Consider the following 27,686-nt stretch of genomic DNA (forward strand, 5'->3'; position numbering starts at 1 on the left):
TGTTCCTTTGCAGAGGCTTGGCTGCTGGCCGGAGATGCCGCCCCACAAGAGTCAGTAAACTGTACTTCAGAGTTCCTTGCATCCTTTCAAGCCATCCTTTGGCCCACATCTCCTGCTGAGTCTTGGCACTACTATGCAGTGTTGCCATTCCAAGCATCCACATTGGCTCGCCTTATGTTGGAACTTAACACATTCGGGAGCAGCAGGGGGCTAAACACCAAGGACAGGATGGAAACTGACTCTGCAAAAGTGACCCTTGCCTGGAAAGCAGTCAAAGGAATTATAGCTCATTGGTAGACATCTGCTTGGCAAGCAGAAGATCCCAGGTTCAGGTAATGGATGGTGTGAAAGAGTTGGAGGTGACTATGACGCCTCTGGCAGTGAGTGGTTGAGTTGCTTGAATCTCAGATGAAGGATTTGGGTTGGGCTGCTTGAGACAGACAGGAGCAGAGAAGGAACAGCTAGTCAGACCAGGTCACACTCTCCAATGGTCCCTGCCACTGCCATTCTGCCTTCTTCATCCTCCCCTCTCCCCACAACCTGATCTCAAGGGTTGCTTTGACACCTCTCCCTTCTTTCCTGCCTGTATGGACAACTGTTCATAATTCAATGATTCATCGCCACAAGTACAGTGCAATTCAGGTTCAAAATCAGCTGCCAAACCTTCAAACTCAAGGCTGAGTCTTTCAAGCCAGTACGACAGCTGTCATTCCAAGTAACGCTAGGGCCATTCATATAGATTTGAGACTTCACTTTTTGGCCATTGCGTTTTTTTCTAATATAATATTTACTCAGCTACTTTTTGCAGGGGGTTTAGCCCTGACATGGATAGCTTGATCTCAGATGCTAATCAGGATAGGGCCAGTTCAGTACTTGGATGGGAGACTGCCAAGGAAATCCAGGGTTGCCACACAGAAGCAGGCAGTGGCAACCACCTCAGAACGTATCTTGCCTGGAAACCCTACAGGGTTACCGTAAGTTACCTGTGAGTTGATGGCACTTTCCACCACCATTTGTTAAAAAGGTGTCCTTTGTGTTAATTGCAGTTCTTTGGGGTGCTGCAAAGCTTTCATCTGAGAATAGCAGCCAAAATGGGCAAAGGAAGTTTTATCCAGGGGTGGCTTACTTTTCTGAGGTCTTTTGAGGCTGGAAATCTATTTCCCTATGCATTATCATTTTTCCTTTCCTCCCAGGAGCCCCGCATGGGGTCCATGGTTCCCCCCTGCTATTTGATAGTTGCAACAATCCTGAAAGGTTGGTTAGGCTATGAAAAAGCATGGTTGTCAAAGGTAATCCAGCCATTGGGTATTTGAACCCACCTCACTGTGTTAGCCAGACATAGTAAACTCTACACTGCTCTGGCTCTGAAACATTATTAGCTGCTGAAAGCTACTCTGTCTCCTTTCACAGGAAAGTTTGAAATGAATGAGGAATGTAGGGCAGACCTCTCCCCCACACACAAATGGTTTGTACTCTGTGCCTCTGGCCAAATCCAGTGCTGTTCTGTAAAGGGCTTTCGATTACAGGATATGCTGCTTGCTGTAGAGAAGAAAGAACGAACCTCTGAGACTCCTGAAGTCGTAGGTTCAGAGCACAACTGAAGGTGCCTCTGGCACACTTGAATTTTAGGGCACAAAGAGTAATGAAATGTTAACCAATACAAATGCAACACAAAATGGATTTTGGGGGGTAGGTAGTTTAACCTGGAATATATCCAAGGGCAAGCCTTTGAACCTTGCTTTTATTTATGTACTACATTTTAAAACAAAATTCTGTCCTGCAGGGAGCTCAGGCAGGGTAGGCTGAGAGAGAAACTGCTTTCACATTAAGGTGATTATCTATGCAAATATGGAACACAGAGACATTCTTATTGGCAAGAAGGCATTCACCCAGTAGTTTCCCCCATGCTGTCCTCGACTCGGGCTGCTGCAGCCACCATTTTCTCCCTCTACAACAGAGGGCTTTTTATAAATTAAAAAAAATCAGGAATTGCCAGGTCATTGTAGCATTATAATAAATCATCAATACAATTTATTTGTTCTCCGCTTTCATTTAAAAAATAGATCTCTAGCACTTTTCTTTGCAGAGTTATAATGGAAAATGTGCATCCTTGCTCCCTTTCTATATTTGTGATGTTATCAGAGAAAAAGTTCTGAAATATTGTTTTTTGCAATAATGTTTTCTTATACATTTAGTAGTTGGGTTGGGAACAAATGCCCATCAATCATATCTTCTTGATGGCATGCATTTAGTACAATAAAAAAGGAGGAAATATGTTTCTCAGACATTATAATTAAATAGAATTGCCAGGTTTAGAGACAGTGCAATACCAATTACTAGATGCCAGCATCAGTCAATGAAGGGAAGACTATAGAAGAAGATAAAGAAGAAGAAAAAGAAGAAGAGAGGAGGAGGAATTTGGATTTATATCCCACCTTTCTCTCCTGTAAGGAGACTCAAGGTGGCTTACAAGCTCCTTTCCCTTCCTCTCCCCACCTTGTGAGGCAGACACCTTACCTTTGTGCTTTCTTTTTTTGCAGTTATCTGCAGCTTGTATAAGCTCTTCTGACATGCAAAGATTGCCATGCTAGACACTCTGATGTGAAAGTGACCCATGAGGCCTGTGTTAGAAATCTTTGTCTGTGGCCAGCTCATCCTTTTATCCAGAGAGAGCCAGCATAAGCAGGCATGAGGCAATTGCTCATTAAGACCTCCCCCACCCTCATACATGAGTAATTGAATTCCCTTGCATCTGGCAGAAGGAGAGAAAGGTGTGCGTTTGTGGGGAAATGGGAGCAAAGTTAGAATCTTCCAGAAAGTCCTTCTAAGCCCAAAAGATATACGTTCGCTCCCCTAGTAACCCCTGTCCCTTACTCCTCTTTCTCCTACCCTACTGCATCTCAAGTTCGTAGACTTGATAAGAAGCAGAATAATCCAATTACCACTGGAAGGAGGAAGAATGATCAACCAAAGACTCTACCTTCCCTTCTGACAAAAATTCAAGGATACCATCCCAGTGCTGGAGGATTGAGAGCATTTTGAACCCTTTTCCAAGTCAAAACAAAACAATTTGATAGAAAAATAAAAATTGAAGTTTAATGGGGAGGGAGCACTTGACATTTTCTAGTGTAGATTAAAAGGGGGCTGGATCAGCTTGTGTTCTTGATTGGAAGAGAACTTTTCTTGTAAGAGAAACTTTTGCTTAATCACTTGAGTTTTAATCAATGTGTTAATTGCATCTATAAAATTTCATAGGGATAACATGATGGTTTGGAAAATAAATCACTATTATGAACACATGAATACCCGAATCAGATTAGTATTGTCTACTCAGATAGCAGCTATCTAGGATATCAGGCAGAAGTCTTTCACATCATCGTCATGTGGGGGTGTGTGGAAAATTGCCCCCCACATATCTAGGCCAGCCTGGGCTGCTGGGAACGACATATGCGTACCACAGCGAGCAGGAAGGACTCAGCTATTTTGTGGTGGGGGTTTATTGGGTTTCAGAAAGTAAACGTTTTACTTCCCTCTCCCCCCGCGCCCCTCCCCCTTCCCGCCAGGCCCCCAGTGTGATAATAGTGTAATTATTTCAGGGAGATTATTAGCATTAAACCTAAGACCTAGTTTTGGGGAAGCAGTGTAGGTAACCCTGTTAAGCACTGTTAAGCCCCACTGATTTTCATGGGAAGAACTAGAGCGCAATCCTTTATCTGGGAGTAAGCTCGGTTGCTGGCAATGGAGCTTGCTTCTGAGTAAACCCTCCTAGGGTCATGATTCACCTATTTGAAGTGTTGCACAGTTGCTTCAAAGCAAAGCCACCGACTACCACCAAGCTTACTCCCAAGTAACGCATACCTCGGAGCCAACCATTTTTTCTAAACTAAAACCTCAGTATTCAGGTTAAATTGCTGTGTTGGCACTTTGTGATAAATAAGTGGGTTTTAGGTTGCAGTTTGGGCACTCGGTCTTGAAAAGGTTCCCCATCACTGCATTACAGCAACATCCAGATGATTCATCTGTCTTTCACACATTTTGGTTTGGTTGTGGGACTGGTTTAGAAAAACCAGACTGAATTGCTCTACTGAATGATCTCTGGCTACAAAAGGATAGTGACAATGTCTCTGTTAATTTTTTCACATCTATCAGAGCATTTGATATTGTAGACTATCAAATATTAAAACCCAGGGGAGGGTTTTAAAGGAAGGATCTACCGGGTGCCTTTTATTATGATATTACCGCTGTTTTAATGTAATTTAGTATATTTTAATGTTGGAGCTTTATGGGTCATTGTTGTTTTAATTGCATGGTTTGCCGTTTTATTTGTTTGTATTAATTTGTTGTGCACCGCCCGGAGCCCCTTGGGGATGGGGCGGTATAGAAATCGAAATAATAAATAAATAAATAAAATCTGTTGTCTAGATCGAGGGATGTAATTGTGGGATGTAATTGTACCTCTCTATTCTGCATTGGTTAGACTTCACCTGGAATACTGTGTACAATTCTGGGCACTGCAATTCAAGAAGGATACTGACAAGCTCGGGTCCAGAGGAGAGCAACCAAAATGGTAAAAGGTTTGGAATCCATGCCCTGCGAGGAGAGACTTAGGGAGCTGGGCATGTTTAGTGAAAAAAGGTTAAGAGGATACACAATAGCCATGTTGGTGAGGGAGCAAGCTTGTTTTCTGCGGCTCCAGAGACTAGGACCAGCAGTAATAGGTTCAAGGTGAAGGAAAAGAGATTCCACCTAAACATCAGGAAAAACTTCCTGACAGTAAGGGCTGTTTGACAGCGGAATGCACTACCTCACTGTGGTGGAGTCTCCTTCTTTGGAGGTTTTTAAAGAGAGGTTTGATGGCCATCTGTCAGGAGTGCTTTGATTGTGGGTTCCTGCATTGCAGGGGATTGAATTTGATGGCCCTTGGGATCTCTTCCAGCTCTATGATTCTTTTCCTGGTCTTTTTAACTGGAACTGCCAGGGAATGAACTAGAGACTTTTCTACAAGCAGAGATGATGCTCTACCAGTAAGTCACTGTCCCTCCTGAAGAAAATATCAACAATGTTTTGTTATTAGCCCCATTGTCCTGCCAGGCACATGTTAGGGCCAGAGGAAAAGTTCTGTGGTCAATTGCCTTCCTGCCCACAAAATATATCCCCAAACCCTCTGAGAGGCACACAAAGCATATATCAAAACCCTCTGAGAGGCATCCATTTTATTAACTTTATTTTATTTGACTTAGTATCCTGTCCTCCCTGATCAAAGCCATGCTCAGGATGGCTGACCCACATAGTACAGTCTTAAAAAACACAGATAACACATCATAATTTCTCAGATGGCAATTTAGCAAGCACATTACCCATATGTCAAAAACCAACTCTCACCCCAGTTTTAGAGTCCTAAGCGGGCAGAAGAGGAGTGGAATATAATCTTGAGGATTGGCCATGCTGGCAAGGGCTGATGGGAATTGTAGTCCATAACATCTGGAGTGCCAAAGGTTCGCCACCACGGGTATAGACTAAGGCAGCTTCAGTTGAAAGTCCAGCTAAACATCTTGGTCCTACAGGTTCTGCAGAATTGATTTATATCCCACAGAACCCTGATGTCTGCCAGGAGTGAATTCCACCAGGTAGGAGCTGGGGCTTAGAAGGCCCTGGCCCTCGAGGAAGTTGGCCCAATGTCCTTGTGGCTGAGGGCCACCAATAGATTGCTGTCAGAGGATCGAAAGGTCCTCCATGGGCAATATGGGGAGATGCAGTCCCAAAGATGCAATGGTCCCAGACTGCTCAAGGGCTTAAAGGTTAATGCCAAAATCTTGAAGACAATCCGGAATTCAACTGGTAACCCAATGCAGCCAGTAGAGTGCTGGTCTTGTATGTTCCAATGTGGAGTCTTGTATCCGCATTCTGGACCAGTTGTTGTTTCCGGAGCAGTCTCAAGGGCAGGCCAGCATAGAGCGAATTACCGTAGTCCAGCCTGGAGTTGACCATTGGATGGATCGCTGTGGCAAAGTTCACGTGGGACAGACAGGGGGCCAACTGCCTGGCCTGGCGGAGATGGAAAATGCCAACCTGGCTGTATGTGCGTCCTGGACCTCCATGGACAAGGAGGAGTCCAGAATCACACTCAGGCTCTTTGTGGTAGAGGTAGGTCTCTAAATTGGATGGTTGGAATCCCCACTCCGGCACCCCTCATCCCAGGCACAGGACCTCCATCTTCACTGGATTTAATTTCAGCTTGCTCTGATGCAACCATCCTGCCACAGCCTCCAGACACTGAGCCTGAATATCCTGGGTGGCGACCGGCTGACCCTCCATTAACAGAAGAGGCTGGGTGTCATCAGCATATTGATGACAACCCAGCCCAAAGCTCCAATCCATCTGTGCCAGGAGTTGGATGTAGATGTTAAATAATATCAGGGAAAGAATTGCCCCCTGTGGGTGCTGCTGACCTTCCCTCCCTGCAGTGCTACTCACTGTCCCCACTCCAGGAGAAATGAGGCCAACCAGTTCAAGGTTGTGGGTCAGAAGATCATAATCAACAGTGTGAAATGCTGCAGTTAGATCTAAAAGCACCAGCAGCACTGACCCATCTCAGTCCAGCTGGAGACAGAGCTCGTCTGTGATGGCATCTTGCTGTTATCCTTGTGGCTTTGTGACACTACTTAGTGGGAGAAGGAGGTCTGACTGCTTATGGTATCTAGCTGAAACATGGCCCTGCAGCCCACCATAAATCCACAGTCTAGCACAGGGTCTCTGTCAGCCTAGCCTCAAAGTTTATTCAAAGAAAAAAAAAAGATTATTCTGGAAAGCACCATCTCTGTGTTCGGGAAAAGAGAGAAGGAAACGCACGTCACTGTCACAATTCTACAACTGGAAGGGAGCAGAGGCATTTGGCTGTACTCCACAGTTTCAAAGGGGAGCCCTAGAGTCCGGCCCACATCTGTAGGCCTGTAGTTCTTGGACATGCAGGTGGGACAAATGCTATGTGTGGACAGCCTTGGTCTAGTCTCTGTGCCTGTTGGAAATGCATTAACCACCCCACAACAGCCTGTGGTAATGAATGTGAGAGTTGCCCTCCCCTTCCTTCTGGGAATTCCTCACTCTTCCAGCATGCTCTGGCCCAGAGCCTCTAGCTTTCTGAATGCAGAAGATGACAAGGGGGAATGCGAGGGGGGGGAGGGATGGAGTGCCTGGGCTGTGTTTGATCTCTTTCTTCCAATCAGATTGCTGAGCTCGGTTGCCAAGGCAACCCTTGTGAGGCAGAGATGGAGGGGGAGCTGCATATATAAGGGACCAGGATGCCTCCTGAGGGCAAGATTAGCTGGTGCTACTTTGCATGGTGTAGGCTTTGGAGTGGGGGGAAGAGGAGGAGGAGCAGCAGCTACTGCCGAAGCCTATATTTACTCTTGGGAGACTCATGGGCAAAATCCGTTTAAATGCTTTTTAAGGTGGGTGGAGGGGAAAAATAGGTGGTGCTGATGAAGGGATGGAGTCTTGGGGAGGCAGGGGAGAAGGGGTGTATGTGTTTTGTGATGAACTAGATGGATGGGCCAAGTCTCCCAGTCTCTCTGTCTAAGGTTGCCAACTCCAGGTTGGGAAACTCCAGGAGATTTGTGGGTAGAGCCTTGGGAGGGGAGGGTTTGTGGGGGGGAGAGGGAGGGACCTCAGCAGTGTATAATGCCATAGAGGCCACTCTTCAAAGCATCTATTTTCTCTAGGGGAACTGATCTCTGTCAACCTGGGGATCGTTTGTGGTTCTAGGAGAGCTCCAGGCCCCATCTGGAGGTTGTCAACCTATAATGTCTGTCTGACCATCATGGTAATGATGTGGGTCTCTCTCCTTTTGCAGAGATCTCAGATCCCCAGCAGCAACTGTGCCTCGGGGTGTTGCAAAAGCTCAGAGTTCACCGGCGAACCTCCCTGACATTACATCTAGCCACCAGGAAGGAGGAAGGCTTCGGGACCTGGTGAGGCCTCCTGTTCAGTTTTTGAAGGAACCCATGGAACTGGGAGGGGGCAAAGGCAGAGGAAAAAGCCAGAACATCAGACACATTTTCTCCACTCTGCACTCCACTTCCTACTCCTCACGACCCAAGCATGAGAGAGCCATTGGTGCACGGAGACCTGTGTTTGCTAGAAGCCTATTAAAAAGCTAACTGCAGAAACTCTTATATCCAAAAGCATTGAAAGAGTAGAGAAAGCTTTTCCATTTAGGGAAGGGTTTAGGACCCCATAATGGAGCAACTGCTTGGCATGTGGAAAGTCCCAGATTTAGTTCCTGGTGTCTCCAGTTTGAAAGGGTCAGATACCTGGTGATGTGGAAGACCTCCACCTGAGAACCAAACTACACATGATCTATTTTCATGTGTTTTCATGGGTTCCCCAAAGCCACGTGGCAGCTCCTTCTTAAAAATAAAAGGGGAGCCTAAGTGGGCTCTCTGCCTACTCACACCCAAGTAGTGTACTGTGCAAAACCCACTTTGGGGTGTTATTTCACCAGTTTTGCTGTTCTACATGCAGAAATATTCTAGCAGAGCTGGGCAGGGGGTAGAAATGCATTTTTCAAACAGAATCCAGTAATTGCCTGGTCTGTGCGCCTCCCCCTAGACAAATTATTCACAAAAATGAGAATTATGCAAATTACATCATTTGCATAAACTGTAGCAGTCACATAATTTGGGTTACTTGGGTGGATAATTTTTATGTATTCATCATAGTACAGTCCAAATAAATGAATAAAGCGACATTCTGAAAGTTGCCAGAAATCTGTTGGTTCTTCCAGCAACACAAACACATCAGACTTGACCCAGCTGTTTTTCTTTGGCAATATCTCTCATTCATTGAGAAAGCGAACAGGGTGTTTGAAGTGACTCAGATGTGTTTAAATGAGCAAGTGACTCAGATGTGTTTAACTGGGCAAGTTTCCCCATCCTAAGTGTGGGAAACAGCAACCAGCCTCCTGCTTCTATGATAATTGTGGGGAAACTGAATGTTAAATCATGGGGGTTGACATTATTCACAACCTTTTGTACCCAAGTTCAAATACCAGAGAGTGTGAGTGTATGAGCACTAGTATACCAGAGTGTGAGTTTATAGACATATGGTAATCCACCTGAAATAAAAGTAACTCAGGGAAAGATAGAGAAGATAGTGTGGTTTGACTGGTGTATCCATTGAATATTTACCTCAGTTTTAGTCAGGCACCTCAAATGTACAGATCTGAAAACTGGGTTATGACAAGATGAACCAGTTCTATGATAGCCAGTCCCACCAGACACGTAGCTCCAAGAGGGTGGGGGGCACGCCCCTATGGGGGTGTGGTGAATATGTTCTGGGGGCGGGGTGGGGGTGTTCCAGGGCAGGGCGTTCTGGAACGGGGCGGGGGCAGAGGACGCACCAATGCACCGGGTGTTTTTCCCCCTTGCTATGCCTCTGAGTCCTACACAAGCATGTTAACCAAGGAGGAAATTAAGACCCAAAATGGAAGGCACTCATGTTTCATGGAATCAATATAAGTTTAGTTTATCTGATTTTTACCCCACCATTTCCCATCCAAAGTCTGGTTCATGGTGGCTGCAAATCTGCAAATAGCCAATTTCTGACAAACCACTTCTTATTGCCTGCCCCCAAATAAACAGAGACTTGATCCATTTACAATAATTGATCACCTATCATAGAGGGACTGTCCTTCATCTCTGTCAACAATTAGAGTCACTATTTTGGGAGTCTCATCCAAAATTAGTGGAACTCTGGGGTAGGGGTTTTGAGGAACCTCTTATCAAAGAGACTTGAAATGAGATTTGGGGAGCACAACTGTTAACATCAAGCTGTCTCATAATTGATGAAACGGCATCCAAAGTATTAGATAGTACTAGATAGTACCGCCCATCCAGTAGTCTAATGTAGTCTTCGCAAATAAGCCTGAACTTTGCTGTAGAAGGCAAGGAGGCTCTCATTGTTATATATGGCAGATCTCCCCCAAGATTAGCAGATGTATAGCCAGAGCTCTGTCTCATATCTTTGGCCACCAAGCATCATGTAACCCCAAAGTTGTCCTGAATTGCATGTACAAATCTCAGTTTAATTCTACAACAAAGTGGGAAAAACATGTGCTGATAAAAAAAAATTGCTTGGCAGAGATAGAATACTTATCATTGACAAATATGAAGACAGAAATATGAAAAAAATTCAAACCACTGTTTAAAAAAGTATCCTTTTTTATTACGCATGGAAAACAACCCAAACTTGAAAGGAAACTCAATTTATGTTACATTCATTTCTATGTATTAAAGCTCACTTATAATTCAACTTTTGGTTCAGCAAAGATTCCCTGACGCTATATCTAATTCTGAGCATGGCCCCAGAATGCAGATCAAAAAATCTGCACACGAGGGCCATATACAGATAGGGGATCTCACTTTCTCTACAAACCTGGGGGAATGCCAAGTTTACAGAAGAACTCTGAAAAGTTTAAAAAGTGAGGAGATTTAAAATACCCGAGAGTTAAAGAAAAAACAAGATCTCACAATGCTATGTCGCAAGATCTTACATGCCATTTTGGGGGTTGCAAGCAACTGCAGTAGAAAATGCCGCAGAGGAAGCAGGTGGGCTGTATCAGCTGGCTTGAAGAGAGATGGCAATAGAACGATGACAATAGGAGAGATACAAGGGTAAGTGGGAGGGAGAGAGAGGTGGGAGTGCGGGAAGAGGGTGGAAGTGACAGTAGTATTAGAGAGAATATAATGGGGGAAGGTTGGGGAGGGAGAAGGAAGAAGAGGTGAAGTTCAAAGACAGGAACCAACAAAGGTCAATAGGGTGATGGGATATCTCTATCCCTCTGAGTTATTTGCATGCCCCCTCTCCCCAGAACACTGTATTATTCTTGTTATCATGTTACAGATGTCTGCTCAAAGTTCCTGATGATGTAAAAAACAACTATCTAATTTCTTTTCTTTTTCAGCTGTGTTGTTTACCAGAAAACAAAAGTTAAAAAAATTAAATTACACATTTCTGCTTTGGTTTTGCTTTCCAAACGGCACAGGAGATGGAGGAGCAGAGTTGCCTGCTCTGGGTTGGGAAATACCAGGACGTTTGGATATGGAGTCTGGGGGGGCGGGCAAGATTTGGAAAGGGGAAGGCCATCAGTTGGGTTTGGTAGAGTCCATCTTCCAAAGCTGCCATTTTCTCCAGAAAAAAACTGATCTCTATAGTCTGGAGATAAATTGTAACTTTGGGAGAGCTCTGACCCCTGGAGTGGAGTCTAATCACTATGAGGGAGAAGAGCTTGAATTTGGCCTTTTAAAAATTGGCTAGGGTAGTTATTCATTTATTTACATATTTTTGTCATACCCTGCCTTTCTCCCCTATGAGGCCCCAAAGCCACTTACCTTTTTCTCTTCTCCATTTTCTACTCACCACAATCCTGTGAGATCAATTAAGCTATTTGTATGTGTGTGAGACTCAGCCAGCGTCACCCAGCAAGCTTCCATGTGATAGTAAGGATTTAAAATTGGGTCTCTTGGAACCCAGTCTGATGCTCTAACCACTACACCATGTCAGTTAGTACCTGGTAGATCTAAAGGTGACCACTCTGTCACACCTCTAAAAAGTGTTTTCAGGGCGAAGAAAGAATTTTACTGGTTGGTAGGGAAGTAGAACTTGGATGTGCACAGGCAGTGAGTGGGAAGGCTGCTGATCAACATCTTCTCTGGGCTTGGATGGCTTGAGAAAGATCTTAACCATTCTTCCATTTTCCTTTCTTTTGCAGTGTGTTGCATACTTAAAAACTATACCCCCCCTTCTGACAGAGACTTGAGAAGCAAGATCCTCCCTCGGTGGTGACGATGAATGGCTACTTGGATGAACTGGACATCACAGTAGTGGAGGAGGGCTTTACCACCAAGGACCTTCTGGAGGGCCTCCTAAAAGAGGCTTCCCAGAGCGTAAGAGGCTCCTCATGCATTTCCCCCCTGCCAATAGGCAGTCAAGGTAGCAAGAAGGGGTCAAGTGAGGACACAGCCTGACTGTTCTCCCAGAAGTCAGCAGTGGAGGGACATGTCCCCCAAAGACAAGGGAGTTTCATGAGAATCTCAAGGCTATAGAGATATTTCTGTCCTTTAGCACTGAGGAAAAAATCCTTAAATGAGTATGCACAGTATGTTGTGAGACCTCTGAAGCTAGAAAAATTATTGAACACGAAATGTTCAAGGAATGAGGCTTCGGTTGGCGGTGCAGCCCTTGCTCTTTCACTTGATAAGGAGAATGATTTATGCACAATGAGAGTAATCATCCTGCATCTTGGATTTTGCATTACTTATTTAATTATGTATGTAAATCTTTATATTCTGTAGCTTAAGGCAGCTTGGAATTAAAACATTATGAATGCATTACAATTTAAAGCTAACAAAATAACCCCCCCCCCCCCCAGATAACCTTCCTCCAATCAAAAGATTGCCTGTGGGTTATACCCTCATGAATAGCCCAGACAAATAAGATGGTCTTGCAACCCTTCTGAAAATTTGTGTGGGAGCTGCAGTGGCAAAAGGCTTGGGCTCTGGTTGATGCCAGGAAAGCTACTTTAAACGGGAGAACAGCGAGAACGGTGAAGGTGACATATGCAGGGACATATGTGGGGAGGCCTTGGGTAGGTGGGTGCTCAGGCCATAAAGGGTTTCTCGGAAAACAAACTGGTAGCTAATTGTGCTGTTTTAAGATGAGTAACATATGTTCTTATTGGCTAGCCCCTGTCAATAATCAGGCTGCTGCAATCTGGACCAGATGCAGTTTCTGGATTGCCTTCAAGGCCAGTCTTAAGCAGAGTGCCATCCAGTGATCTTGCCACGAGCCTACAGAAGCATGGCCATGTCAGCTGAGTCTTTGGAGAGAGACAGGCAACCATACATGGCTGACAGAAAGTGCTCTTGGCCCTTTGGCCCATTGTCAAACAGCAAGGCTGGGTCTGTGACCACCCGCCCTAGCCCCACCCCCAAGCCCCAGCCCCTCCTGGCTGCCCTTCCCTCTGGGGAGGACAGAAGCAACTGGAAGCCTCTGTGCTGGGGCCTTTGCTTTTATAAGCTTGGGGGTGGGGCCATGCCCCTGAGCGGCAGGGACACCCCCCCTGATCTTATAAAAGCAAAGGCTCCAGCATGGAGACTTCCAGTTGGTTCTGTCCTCCCCAGAGGTGAGGGCAGAAGGGATTGCCGGGGACCCAGCAGCCGAGAGGGGGATGGGGCTTGGGGCTGGTAGCCGGGAGGGGGGCGAGGCTTGGGGGGGGCGTCCTCTGGCTTCCTTGGCCTTGCCCATGTTGATAGCACCAGAAGACGACAAGCAAAGATTTTCTGCTGTCTTACCGTCTTCTGATTTTGCGCCCCTACGTGACCAGATTAGTGGCGTCTGGGGACATAGGGTACCCCCTGTCCCTAGGCAAATACGCCACTGGTTGGGAGATCAACAAGGGTGTTTCTCCCTCGCCTTGAAAACCTCTTGGGATTACAATAAATTGGTTGTGACTTGATGGCGCTTTCCACCACCACTTAGACCCTGTCTGAGGGTTTAGAACCTGGAACACTCAGGCCTAGTTCAGTAAAATGCATTCAGCCCTCACTAGAGGTTGACCACATATACTATCAGGTGCCTTAGGTAATAACTATCCAAATTACTGGATATAACAATTTTAAAATAAATTGGGTGATTTGCCTCAGAAATAAGACTGCTGAATTTCCTTCATGGTCTCCAGGGTAGCCAAGAAGCCTTCTTTGTGGCAGATCTTGGAGATGTGGTGAAGAAACATTTGCGCCTCCTCAAAGCTTTGCCCCGTGTCAAGCCCTTCTATGCTGTGAAATGTAACCGCAGTAAGGGAGTGGTCCAGATGCTGGCAAGCCTGGGGGTTGGATTTGGATGCACCAGTAAGGTAGGAGCATCGTTAACTGGGCCTCCATGAAAAGGAATCTGGATTTTATTTTAATTTTATGCACTGTGTGGGTTGTAAAGAATTGCAGGAAGATGTAACTGGACGTCCTGCCCCCCCACCCCCCACCCCCAATACTTCTACCAGGTTTCTACAAGCACTCAGCAGCTTCCCCCTCTGACTTTTCTCTCAACATTCCCTCCTTCTGGACCCTCCTCAGACCTCTTCAGACAATTTAGTGTTGTTGTTTTTTAATGTTACATGTTTTACAAAAATCTTGCTTTTCTTCCTTGACCCGGATATCCCAGGCTAGCCTGATCTCATCAGATCTTAGAAGTTAAGCCAAGCTGTGGTTAGTACTAGGATGGGAGACCATCAATAAGAAGCTACACAGAAGCAGGCAATGGCAAACCACCTCTGAGGCCCCTTCCGCACATGTAGAATTGCACTTTCAATCCATTTTCACAATGGTTTGAAAGTGGATTTTGCTATTCCACACTTGTAAAATCCAGCTGCAAAGTGGATTGAAAGTGCATTATTCTGCATGTGCGGAAGGGGCCTGAATGCCTCTTCTTCCCTTGAAAACCCTACAAAGTCTCCATAAATCAGCTGCAGAGGCGTAGCAAGAGGGAAAAGCGCCCAGTGCACTGGTGTGTCCTCTGCCATGCCCCCGAACGCTCCCCGTCACGCCCCATAGGGGCGTGCGCCCAGTGCGTCTCCTGTCCCCGCCCCCTTGGAGCTACGCCTGTGACCAGCTGAGACTTACGGGTTTAAAAAGTCTGCATCTCTGGCGGGTTCCCCTGAGTATGGGGGTCCAATTTTTCTGCTTTTGTGTTTGTTGCGGAGTTCAGACACTTTATTATTATAGTGCAGGGGTAGGGAACCTGCGGCTCTCCAGATGATCAGGAACTACAATTCCCATCAGCCCCTTCCAGCATGGCCAATTGGCCATGCTGACAGAGGCTGATGGGAATTGTAGTTCCTGAACATCTGGAGAGCCGCAGGTTCCCTACCCCTGTTATAGTGAGTCGATATAAGGCATACACTATCCCCAGTGATGATCTGCTACTTATATAATGATCATAACAGCACAAAGCGGGAGAGGAGAAACTAATCTACATGCACAAGGAAGAATACATGCATTGTACTTTTAAGATCCTACAGCTGACAAGTACTAGTTCATACAAAACATTTGTAAAATATTGCATTGATGACAATAGCATTTTTGTTTTACAAAAGTAGGAATCCACAGGAAGCAGACAGAAAGTCTCAAAATGAAGAGCTGCTGTTAACCTGGGAGCTGTGTTGCAGGTAGTGGGGAACAGTCAGTCTCTGGCATACCTGGCTCCCAGGTCAGGAGGATTCTGTTCTGCATTGTTTGGCTTGAAATGCCTACCTTTAGCTCTGCCCACTAGCATTCCTGGTTGTACAGAGACAGGGAAGTCCAGAGCCTGTATGAACCTCACAGTGCCCAGAAAATGAACCTCTTCCAATGCCTTTTGCTGTCTCCCTTCAGCCAGAGCTGGCACTGGTGAAAAGTGTCGGAGTCTCAGTGGACAGAATCATCTGCACGGGCCCCTGCAAGCAGATGTCCCAGATCAGATATGCAGCCAGCCAAGGAGTGCAGCTGATGACTTTCGATAATGAAGTGGAACTCGGGAAGGTAGCGAGGAGCCACCCAACTGCTAGGTAGGCACACATGCCTCTTGTGGAGATAAGGGATGTGGGAGAGGGGGCTGTTGCAATCAACAGAAGAGCCTTCAGCAATATGAACATGAGTTGTGGAACTTAGACCTCAGAGTTCCATAAAGGTTATAGTTCCTTTGTTGAGATACAGCCAGGTTTCAAGGAAAAACAGTTTCTAGCTCTCATGGTTGTAAAGAAGATCCAGGAGATTAAGGAGAAGGCTAGCCTTGATGTTTTCACCTTGATATGTGAGCATGCGAGCTGGTGTAATGTCACAGGAGCAGTTGGGCTATTGTAGAAGTACACTAAATACTGTACAAAGCAAGCATGGTTTCTCCAGGGATGAACTCCTTGGGGCGGGGGACAGGACAGTTCTGTGAGTTTGCAGAAGAAATTGGCAGTACACAGTGCTGATTGGCAGTCATCAACTCGGCCTGGGCAGCCATCATCTCACCTACCTTTTCTTCCCAAAATTTCCAACCCTTTTAACACTATTATGCATTAAAAATAAAAATAAGGTAAGGAATAAACAATTAAATGAACAAATATTCAAGTGGTGCTTTAACAACAGGCAACCATTCTATTATGACTATGCATGGTGTAGCCCGTGTGATGTAGTGGCTGGAATGTAGAGCTGGGCTCTGGGAAACCCAGGTTCAAATCCCGTGAAAGCTCACTCGGTGACATTGGGTCAGTCAAGTGTGTGTGTGTGTGCGTGTATGTAAAGTGCTGTCAAATTGCTGCCGACTTATGGTAACCCCAGCAATGGGCTTTCAAGGCAAGTGAGAAGCAGAGGTAGTTTGCTATTACCATCCTCTGCAGAGTCTTCCTCAGTGGCATCCCTTTCAAGTACCAACCCTGCTTAGTTTCCAAGATCTAAAGAAGTCTTCCCCTGGACCATTCATACACTGTGAGGATTGTAAGAATAAAATGGAGGAGATAAGAATGATGTAAGCCCCTTTGGTTCTCCGTTGGATAGAAAGGCAAGGAATTACTGAAGTAAACAAATAAAAACATCCGCATTGTGGAGACATTGTAACTATCTTCACAAGAGAAAAAAAATCCTTGGTGACTTCTGTTCAATCTTTTGCTAAATGTCAGCATTTTTAAAATGGGAAAACATTCAAAAATGCATTCCCTACCCACATTCAAAAAGTGTGCCACCAAGAAGAGTAGGATCATGTGATTTTTCTGCCCAGATCTTGTAGCTGTAAGTCTTTGTCCCACAATGCTCCACTGTCCCACTGATAACCTTGTTCTTGGACATGAGGAAAGAGAAGTAATCAAATATAACGATAAGAAAAGGTGATTTTAAGAAGTCATCCTATATGTAGAACATGATGTTTTTCCCTAGCACAACCTGAGACAGTTTGTTCACTTCTGTTGGTGTGAAATGAGTAGTAACCCCTCAGCAGAGACAGTAGTAACAGTGGTGGTAAAAAGTGCCATGAAAGTAACTTATGGGAACCCCATAGGGTTAAGAAGGCAAGAGACAAACAGAGGTGGTTGCCATTGCCTGCCTCTGCATAATAATCCAGGACTTCCTTGCTGGTCCCCCATCCAAATTCTAACCAGGGCTGACTCTGCGTAGCTTCTGAGATCTGATGAGACTAGCATCCTGAGCCTGAGATCGGACAGTAGCTATAGCAGTGGACCAAATTCAGTGACACCAGTGGTGGGATCAAAAATTTTTAATAACAGATGGTGGTGGGATTCAAACAGTGGTGCCGCCGCACACATGCACCTCCAGTCCCTATTGGGCAGGGAGGTTGCTTTAGTAACCCCTTCTCGGCACTCAAAAAAAAATTAGTAACCACTTCTAGAGAAGTGGTGAGAACTGGTTGGATCCCACCTCTGAGTGACACCCTCCCCACCAATAATTCCACAGAATGATTTTGAGTCTGGCAACTGATGAGTCCAAGTCCCCTGGCTGTCCAAGTGTGACGTTTGGTGCCACCCTGAAATCCTGCCGGCATCTCCTAGAGACTGCAAAGGATATGAACATGGAGGTGGTTGGAGTCAGGTAAGCAACAGAATTTCATGCACTAGTAAAAAAGGGGATTTTGGTTTACTCCCTCTGGCTCGTGAAGGTGATCTGGCCGGCCTACTGGGCCTGGCCCTCCTTCTCCCTTCATACCTCCCTCCCTCACTGTTGATGCTACGGCCTGATTCTGAGAAGCCTATCTAAAACAAGAGGAGACAAACAAGGAGGACATATCAAGATAGGATGGAGGAGGACGACAGGGAGTGACTCTGCTGAAGAGAACGGAGAGGGACATGGCATGTTCACATCCAAGATGGTGGCTAGGGTTAGGTTCTTGGTGGTTTCCATGAGCAACAAGGGGGTGAGGAAGCTCCTTTATGAAGCAGGGGCTCAGGTCTGCAATGTGATTAATGTTTCCAAAAAATGATGTGGCTACCTACCTGCCTTCCTTTCTAGCTTCCACATCGGAAGAGGCTTTACCGATACTCAGATCTTCACTCAGTCCATAGCAGATGCTCGCTTGGTCTTTGAAATGGGTGCAGAATTGGGCTACAAGATGCGCCTCTTGGATATTGGAGGTGGATTTCCTGGTGCCAAAGAAGCCAAAGGATGCTTTGAAGAGGTACAAGGATATTTCAATACACTCTCGTTCATGTCGGGAATGAACAGGAAAGGCCCTTGGCCAGCTTGGAGCACAGGAGAGGAAGTTGGATCAAGATGGGCAAAAGCGATAGGGGGAGTCCATGGCTTAAAGTCCATGCTTGGCATATAGAAGGTCCCAGGTTCAATCTCTGGCCTCTCAAGTTAAAAAATAACTGGCAGTAGGTGATGGAAAAGACCTCTCAGCCTCAGATCCTGGAGAGCTGCTGTCAGTCTTAGTAGACAATATTGATCTTGATGGGCTGATTCAGTATCAGCTTCATGTGTTCAGTCCCTCCTAAGCCAAGAAGTTTCCTTGGTGGGCTTAAAAAAGACCTCAGCCTGGTGGAAGAGAGGCTTAAGCCCCACCCCCCCTTCCCACTTTTTCCTTTCTTAAACAGTTCTGGGGTGTTGCTGTTGGGGCAGACACACCTGTCCCAATCAGTAGCTGCAGAAACTACAGTGTCCCACACTTCTTGTCACCCATGGAGTAAAAGTTCTTCACTCATACACCAAAAAAACAGAGCCCCAGATGGGACTGATCAGTGGAAGCACCAGGGCAATGCAGATGCAAGACTTGTGCCTACCCTCAGGTGACCCAGCTTCCTCCTGGCAGAGTGCAGGAAAGGGTGCATATGCGGGGTGCACTGCACTTGAAGGGACACTGACCATTCCCAGGGTTCCCTGAAATACACTAGTCCACCAGTGTCATCACCACAAACACTCGGGCCATGGTAATGCTGTGCATTTCACCAGTATGTATTTGATTAATGATCAAGGAGTAATAATAGAAATATTGGTTTCTGGGTGGATGATATATTAAGGCACTAACTGTTGAATAGTGGCGGGACATGTCATCAAGTTACCGCTGACTTATGGAGGCCTTGTAGGGTTTTCAAGGCAAGAAGCATTCACAGGTGGTTTGCCATTGCCTGCCTCTGTGTGGCAACCCTGGGCTTCCTTGGTGGTCAACCACCCTGCTTAGTTTCCAAGATCAGATTAGCTTACCATGCTGGTCGGGCCAGCTGTTGAATAAACACCAAAAATGTGATATGTTTGATTTGATGAGTTTTAAGGGGAAGGAACCAGTATACAGGTTCTGTGGGAGTGCTAGCACAGCAGATTAAAGAGCATGTGTGCCTGGTCCCTACAGAAACATCAGGGAACCTGTGACAGAAGAGATGAGTGCACTACTGAACTTATGGCTCTGGAGAACAAGACAGAGTATTTGGTTGGAATTGTTTCTGCACGGTGGTAACAAAAGAATTTTGGACTCTTTTCCCTGCTTAATCAGACAACAACTGTGGTCAACTCTGCATTAGACCTGTATTTCCCAGAAGGCTGTGGGGTGGAGATCATTGCAGAACTGGGACGCTACTACGTGGATTTGGCCTTTACCTTTGTGGTCAACATTGTTGGCAAGAAGGAAGTTCCCCTGGACCAACCAGGCTCTGATGGTAGGTTTGGTTGCAGAATGGGACAGTCACCAAGCAGATTTTTCAAACACCGTGAGTGGTCTGTGCTTGGAGAGCAGTGGAGCCAGGCCTGAGTTCAGACTCTACTTTAAGAGCCAAGGGCTCAGCCCTGGAAGTTGTGAAACTATAGGGCTTCTGAGCATGTAACAGCAGCCTATTTACATATGGTAGGGGAGGGAATGGGGTCTTTCCTTCCAAGGTTTTTCTCACATTTCTCCTCACCCACCTGTGCCTCTTTTTAAAGGTAATTTCAACAGTTGTATTATTTAATGGTAAAAATATATTAAAGTGTTAATTTTAAAAAACTGCTGAAAAGACCAGATTGGTCCTCCTGAGCTAAGCTGAGATAGAGCAGCCAGGCTTAAGATGGCCCCTGGGCTGCCTGGGAAGGGCACACAGCCAGGGAACGAAGCTTACTTTTATTGGAACGCTGGCAGTGCCAAGCCTGGGCAGCTAGCAACAGAGCATGTTCCCCCCAATTTGGTTGACTTCAGTGCCAACAAAGAGCCCAGGTGCTGCTGGTCTGCTGGCAATCCCCCCTCCCCCGTTGCTTGTTGATCCTGAACAAATGCTGAAAGCCTTTAGATCCTGCTGTAGGTTCTGTTGGTATATCACAGGCATAGTTTGCCTGCTCCCAGCAACTTCATTTTAAGACCTTGAAGGTGCACTGTGGGAGCCACAAGGAGTGTATTTCCTTTCCACCTAAGCACTCACCTGTCACCTGGCATGTGGAAGCAGCGTTCTCTCTTCTGCCCACAGCACTCTCCCAGCTCAGGGTAAACTTGTCCATCTACAGTGAGATTCTGTGAATGAGCCCCTAAGTGGAAAAGCCATGGATTCAGGTGGGGATCTCAACCTGGTGGGAGAGAGGCTTAAATCTCCCCCCCCCCCCTTCCCACTTTTTCCTTCCTTAAACAGTTCAGGGGAATTGCTATTGGGGCAGATGCACTTGTCCAAATCAGTAGCTACAGTTTCGGACACTTCTGGTCATTGATGAAGTAAAAGTTCTTTAAAAAACTATTTACACCCTGGTCTTTCCTACAACTCAGGGCCATTTATTAATTCAAATTTTAAAAATAAAAAAGCAACTTCCCCAAAATAATGCTTGCATACCTACTCTAGGTTGGTGGAAGTTTGCAAAATTGTGGCTTTTGCACATAGTCAGAGTACAGAATGCAACCTACTTGTCACTGGTCAAGAGGTGTCACAATTTAAGGTGGAAGTACCACTATGCACAAGGCAGGTGTGGGCTTAGAAGATACAAGGGAGAAGCCATGTTAGAAGAATTTTCCAGTTAGTTCCAGTCAAGTTCACTGTTTTCTGATTTTCTGCAGGTTTTTGCCGCATACACGCCCCTCCCATGGTTACTGGTCAAAGCTGTCTTGTTAATTAGCTCCCACTGTTCAGTTGTGAATCTGGTATGAAGGGAACGCAGTCATATCCTGGAAAGTTCCTTGGATACTGCCCAGTAATTGGTTGAGGAGGTCAGGAAATTATGGCCAGCATTTTTCTATAAGTATAGCTAGACAAAATCATTTTTATCCCTTTACCCTTCCCTTCCTTGCTGCCAAGAAGATATACGTATTATGTTCTGGGACTCTTTGCTGTAAGAACTAAGCTGGGTTAGGATGCCAGTAAGTAAGAGACTTAGTCAGTTTCGTTATTTTTGTTTATGTGTTTCATTGCCGCTGAACTGCATGCCTTGTTTTAATATCATTTCTTCAATAAAGCTTTTTTTTCTGCTTTATGACATGTGTTGTTCAGGGAAGTTACAAAGACTAAACCCAGGTAAAGCTTGATTATGTTACTGCCCCAAGGCAGGGTCATCCTTGACAGATGCCCTCCTCTGTCAGACAGGGGTTCCAGTGTCTCAAGACATCACCAGCTTGCCCTGTATTGCTCTTCCCCTCTGTCTCCCAGATGAGGAACCTGGAGGCAAGAAGAGCTTCGTCTACCACCTGAACGACGGCGTCTATGGCTCGTTCAGTTCTGTCATCTTCAACAACACATGCCCTGTCCCAGTCTTGCACAAGGTAAAAGGATCTTTGCCCTTCAGGGTCTCACAAGCAGAAGCCCAGCCTCGCTTGGTACATAATCTGCTCAAATCTGTGGGGTGCTAAAGTGCCGGGGGGAGACTGGCTTCAGCTGGCAAATATATTGGGAAATAATACATATTTATATTTTAATAACACAAACGTATGGATATGTGAAGCAATAGTCTTAGTTTGTGGTTTTGATTGGTTTGCCTTCTGATGCTTCCAAGCCCTGATTTCTGGAGGGAGAACTGAGCGTGGGACGTTCTGCATGCCGAGCAATACGCTATCGCTGAGCTATGATCTTCCTCTCCTTCTCTCACTTCCTGCATATACAAAATAAATGAGATGAGGGAGAGGAAGATCATGGCTCAGTGCTAGAGCACCTAATTGGCATGCAGAAGGTCCCAGGTTTAATCTCCATTTAAGTACCAGGTGATGTGAAAGACTTTTACCTGATACCTGGGAGTGCTGCTAGCCAGTCTAAATAGACAATATGGACTTTGATGCGCCAAGGATTGGATTCAGTGTAAAGCAGTCCCATCTGTGTGAGTTCACATGTGAGACTGCCCTTAGAGAAGCAGCTAAGTAGTTTGTTGGGAACACAGTGGAGAGCTTTCTGATCTCCGCCAAAGATGCCCAAGGTTGATAAAGGGTAGAAAGAAAAAGCAAATATCAAAAATGACAAAGAGCAAAAAAAATCCCACTCAACTCTTGATCACTGAATGTCTTACTTGGTTTGTCATAAAACTCAAAGCACAACTCCTTGGATTGCTGTTATTAACAGATTTCCCCTTGGGTCCAAAAATAGTCCTTGGAGGTTATCAGAAATGGCTGGCCTGTCCTTAGCAGTGACTCCTGATTCCCTTTCCATTCCTCGATCTGATTGTCAGTTGACTTTAAACAAAAATTATCAAGGTTGGCAGTTGACTTTTTTGCTTCTGGCTTGCCTTGTTTGTGCAAGCAACCTCCAGGAAGCGGCTCTCTCAGCCAAACCCACCTAGCAAGGTTAAAGTGAGTATAAAACAGAGGAGATTGACACTTTGGGTCCCCATTGATCAGGAAGGTGGGGTATCAATTTATGTATCTGTCTAAAACATTTATATGCACTGTTCAACCCAAATAGGATTGAAATTTGAACTTTACCATTTGCTGGATTCAACCCTTAAACGGTTGGTTGCCTGGTGTTGTTTTGATACTGTTTGTTTGTTTATTTTATTTATTATTTGGTTTTATAATACCGCCCTATCCCCGAAAGGCTCTGGGCAGTGTACAACATAAAATTCCACTAGAAATACAATCAGAACAAGGGGAGCAAGAACTAAATGCAGATAGATAAAGTACAAATTACATAAGCTCCACTAGTTATAGAATAGCTAAAATCCCTTTAAAAACAGCGGTTAATGCAATAAAACGGCATCCAGCGAATTTCGCATTCCGAGTAGTTAAATTTCACATTCCCGAATAGCACCAAGCCATTGGCCAGGTTGCGTGGCGGGGGGAGTGGAGGAGAGAGAGAACTCAAATGATCAGAACTGTTGACAATAAATCAGTTGGTAGAGCCTGTGGCTCAGTATGTACAGAAATGGGTTTTGGATATAGAAATTCAGAATTTCAGCTATTCTGTTTCAGTGTCTTGTCCTCTGGGCTACAAGGAATCACAGATGGCCGTGAGCATTTTTACTGTCTGTTAACTCCCCGCTCCCAATGCAGAAGCTGTCTCCTGATCCCCCCTTGTACAACAGCAGCCTCTGGGGTCCTACGGGGGATAACCTGGACCGCATTGCAGAGGGCATGGAACTCCCTGAACTGCATGTTGGAGACTGGCTGATCTTTGAGACCATGGGGGCCTACACGGGACCAGCTTCTTCTTCTCTCAGCGGAGAGCAGCCAGCACGGATCTACTATGCCATGTCTAGGGTGGCTTGGTGAGAGGATTTCCTAGAACCCCTTGAGAGGAAAGAAAGCGGGTGGTGGAATCAGCTCTGCAGGGAAGGGAGGGATTGGATGTGGGAGGGGCCATATTTGCATCATATAGTGTGGATTCCAGTTAGGGTTTCCAACCAGGAGGTGAAATTACAGCAGATTTCCAGATTATATAAATCACTTCCCCTGGAGAAAACAGCTGCTTTGGAGGACAGCCTCTATGGCACTGTATCCTTTTGAGGTAATTCTTCTTCCCAAACTCCACACCCCCAACGCTCCTGCTCCCAAACCACCACCATCCCCAGTCTCCAAGAATTTCCCAACCAGGAGTTGGCAACGCTAATTTACAGCACACTTTAAATTCACACTGGCACAAGTCAGCACAATGTAGATCTAGTGAACAGCCAGATGTGGTGCTGAGGGATCCAGAAGTGCATCCACCTAGTGTTTTTTTAAGGGAATAGCGGCTGTGTGGGCCCTGATTCATATTGGCACCACGGCACGAAGGGAAAGCTCTCCCTCCCTGATGCTTTTGCCGGTTGAAACTGCACCCTTCCAAAGAGCAGATGGCTCTATTTAGCCCTTCCAGAGTCACTAACAGTTGGGGTAGGGTTGCCAACTCTTGATTGGGACATTCCTGGAGATTTGGAGGTGGAGATTGGGGAAAGTGGATATTGGAGAGGGGGAGGGACCTCAGCAGGGTATACTGTCAAACTTCCATCTTCCAAAGCAGACATTTTTTCCAGGGGAACTGAGCTCTGTTTCCTTCAGATCTCCAGGCCCCATCTGAAGAATTGGGGATTGGGGAAGAGTTGCTCTGGTCTGATTCAGGGGCCCATGCTGCTTGTGTTTCCATTTAACAGCTGCTGGGAATATGTCTGGTCCTATTCTAAGAGGCCAATCTGTGCTCCTTAAATGTCTCACCCTCTGCTATGAACTCCCCCAGTGGATGTGGGCAACTCCTCTCAGCCTTCTGAAAAATAGGGAGAGCAGAGCTCATCTTGATCGTAAATAATGTACATGAACTGTTTTGAACACCCAAAACTGCTGTATAAATCCAGTCATTAGTGTGAGCAGCAGTGGCTCAGCAGTTAAGAACAGGTTTGATTCCCCGCTCTGCCACTTGAGCTGTGAAGGCTTATCTGGTGAACCAGATTAGCTTGTTCACTCCAACACCCGCCGGGTTGGTGACCTTGGGCTAGTGACAGTTCTTCGGAGCTCTCTCAGCCCCACCTACCTCACAGGGTGTTTGTTGTGAGGGGGGAAGGGCAAGGAGTTTGTAAGCCCCTTTGAGTCTCCTTACAGGAGAGAAAGGGCGGGGTATAAATCCAACTCTTCTTCTTCATTATTATTATCTTTAAACTCTCAAAGGTTGTTGCTTACATCTCCTTATCCTCACTCAGTGGGGAGACTGGGGCAAATGAGCCCCAAATTTGGCCTGGGACCTTCAGTAATTTATTGAAACACATTTACTGGACACCTCCTCCCTCCCCCACATAACAGTCCCAAGACAGCTGCTATTTGCTGGCTCAGAAAAACAAGCTGGGAGCTGATTAGGTTCTTTTTTGTTTGGGTCTTGGTGCGGCCTGCAGGGAAGCAGTCCAACTCCTGCAGGGGAAGCTGCTCCTGCCGGAAGAAGAGGACCAGGAGAGCACATGTGCCCCATTGTCTTGTGGCTGGGAGATCACGGAGACCCTGTGCGTGACTCCTGTCTTTGCTCCAGCAAGCATCATGTGAGCTGCACATATCAGTCACCACCAGGGAGGGGAGACGGTCCTCCCAACAGATTTCTGCCACACTTCCTCTCTCAACAGCCTTCCTGCCTCCTTGAGTAGGAGCTTGTCCCCCCTCCCAATGCTGTGTGGTTTTTAAGTATGCAACATAAATCCTGTTCCTCCTGACGCATGGTCTTGCTGCTGTGTTTATCTGCATGCACCCACGATCCCTCACTACTATCCTGCGCTGGCCAGGATCCCCCTCCTTGAACCCAATGGGTTGGAGTGGGGTCAGTCAACCCTCCCTGACTCCTTTGGAAATTTCTAGCATAGCCTGGCTCATGATGGCCTTGTGTCTTCACCTCACTTGACAGCAGATATTCACAGGGGCAGGCAGGGGGACTTTTAAAAAATGCATTCTTGATGTCACTTTGTTACACTGTTTCCAGGCTGGTTCTAATCAACACATCCTCAAACTTGAGAACCACCCCGCCCCACCGCCTGTCCCATTTTTACATCTGTTTGCAGCCCACTGTTCATAAGGTTGCCTGGCAGAGGTGTTATAAGTCCTCTGGCTAGCTGCCACGCTTTATTTATTTATTTGCTTTATTTGTAGTTCACCTTTCTCACTGAGGTGGATCATATAGTGTGGCCCATTATGCATGGAATACTTATCTCGGGGCTTTTCAGGGGCTCTTCAGTGCACAGTGGGCTTGCAGAGGAATCTCCTCTCGTTTTTCTATTTACACATGAGGAGCCATTGTCTGCCTGCTCTGAAGCTAGCTTGCTGGTCTCAGTGGGCCTCTGCAGCTTTTCCTGCTTCTCTTAACTCCGCCTATCAATTCCTCTTAAAGGCACAGATCTCATCACACCCATAATTGCAAGATAAAGGGCACTGTTAAAGCACTTTAAATTGCATTTATATCGACATGCCTGTGATAGCAAGCATGTCAATATTGTAGATCCTTTCCTGGCGTAACCCCCACCAAAAAAAGAAAGAGGCAAAGCCATTCCCTGGACCACACACTGCTGAAGATGGGGACTTTGTACAAAATCCCCCTTCTCTTCTACACTCTCTCTCTCTCTCTCTCTTTCTCTCTCCCTGCCGCTGCTGCAACCAGAAAAATTGTGTTAAAATGCAGCCTTGTTTGAATAAAGTTGCAAAAAGCCCTCCTGATCATCAGGGAGGGCAGAAGCAGAGCAGTGTGGGGGGTGGGGTAAGGGCAAAAAGTGACCCTGCTTGTGTTGTTCTTATCAGTGTATTGCTACAAGTGTTGCACGGATCTGCAACCTGTGTGCTAAAAAAAAAGATGGGGGAGGTCATCACCTTTGGATCAGAACAGAACAATGCATTGTGGATATGTATTCCCTCTACCCAGAGGTTCCGAAAGAGCCCAGAGAAATGTTGGGAGTTTTTGGCAACAAATACAACTGTCAGGCTTTAGAAAAGCCCCTTGAATTGCCCTTTTTCTTCTGTGGTGGGTCCCTCAACTCCTGTATGAGGAACAGAAATCTACTACACCCCCCATTTCCTTTCACTGCATTTCCACTCCCAGGGAAAAGGTTCAGTTGTTGAATTTCAACTTGGCATATTGACATTAAAGATACAAGAACTCTGTGTACCTATGTAAACACCATCAAGTCGCAACTGATTTATGGTGACCTCAACAAGGGTCTTTCAAGGCAAGTGAGAAGCAGGGGTGATTTGCCATTGGCTTCCTTGGTGGTCCCCAAGTACTGATCCTGCTTGGATTCCAAGATCTGAAGAGATCCCCATCTGTATCATGCCATGTTCCCTCCTACAGGAGATCTACCAGAAAGAACAGGTGGCAACCAAAGAGATTTCCACCTGTTAGTGAATATCTGGTGCAGTTCAGTGTATAGCATCCTCTCGATTACAGATGCGTATGGATGTCCTGAATACTGTTTCCACACATACCCCAAAAGGAGTTTGCACAGATCTCTGTAGGAGGCTTGTATGCTTTTTGTTGGATCTGAGCTACTCCCTCACCACATCTGAAGCAGTAAGCCCCCACTGGCCACATTAAAGAGGAATGTCCATATCAATTTGCACTCATTCTGGGTGTGATTTATGGCTTTCTTGGAGTTTCCTCTTTGAACTGGAGGAAAAAATAAACTTGTTTTTCTCTTAGAGTTGCTGTGGGAAGCATCTGTGTGGACACTTTATGGCCTGACCAGCAAGATGGGTTGCCAACTCCAGATTGGAAAGTACCTGGCGGTTTTGAGGGTGGACTCTGAGCAGGGTGGGGTTTGGGAAGGGAAGGGACTTCAACGGGGCATAATGCCATAGAGCCCGCCTTC

General features: G+C 46.0%; 1 protein-coding gene across 3 annotated transcripts; it reads left to right on the forward strand.

The window, feature by feature from the left end:
• Window positions 1-238: 238 nt before the first annotated feature.
• Window positions 239-27,516, forward strand: AZIN2 (antizyme inhibitor 2). Of its 3 annotated transcripts, none has more exons than XM_048501413.1 (11): window positions 239-332; window positions 7,850-7,967; window positions 11,768-11,942; window positions 13,736-13,909; window positions 15,423-15,595; window positions 17,481-17,615; window positions 18,033-18,198; window positions 19,510-19,672; window positions 21,611-21,723; window positions 23,437-23,651; window positions 25,242-27,516. In XM_048501413.1, the coding sequence occupies exons 3-11, from the start codon at window positions 11,844-11,846 to the stop codon at window positions 25,384-25,386; spliced, it is 1,383 nt and encodes a 460-aa protein (XP_048357370.1). In that variant the 5' UTR covers window positions 239-332; window positions 7,850-7,967; window positions 11,768-11,843; the 3' UTR covers window positions 25,387-27,516. The 3 variants fall into 3 exon arrangements, with proteins under 3 accessions (XP_048357370.1, XP_048357371.1, XP_048357369.1); XM_048501412.1 differs by lacking the exon at window positions 239-332 and adding an exon at window positions 7,289-7,448; XM_048501414.1 differs by lacking the exons at window positions 239-332; window positions 13,736-13,909 and adding an exon at window positions 7,288-7,448.
• The last annotated feature ends 170 nt before the right edge of the window (window positions 27,517-27,686 follow it).

The sequence above is a fragment of the Sphaerodactylus townsendi genome, linkage group LG06 (genome assembly GCF_021028975.2).
Source record: "Sphaerodactylus townsendi isolate TG3544 linkage group LG06, MPM_Stown_v2.3, whole genome shotgun sequence".
Classification (NCBI taxonomy): domain Eukaryota; kingdom Metazoa; phylum Chordata; class Lepidosauria; order Squamata; family Sphaerodactylidae; genus Sphaerodactylus; species Sphaerodactylus townsendi.

Coding starts and splice junctions, on each gene's coding strand:
- AZIN2 (XM_048501413.1), top strand. CDS start 11,844: ATGAATGGCTACTTGGATGAACTGGACATCACAGTAGTGGAGGAGGGC. Junction 13,910..15,422: donor GATTTGGATGCACCAGTAAG/GTAGGAGCATCG, acceptor GTCTCCCTTCAG/CCAGAGCTGGCACTGGTGAA. Junction 21,724..23,436: donor CTGTCCCAGTCTTGCACAAG/GTAAAAGGATCT, acceptor CTCCCAATGCAG/AAGCTGTCTCCTGATCCCCC.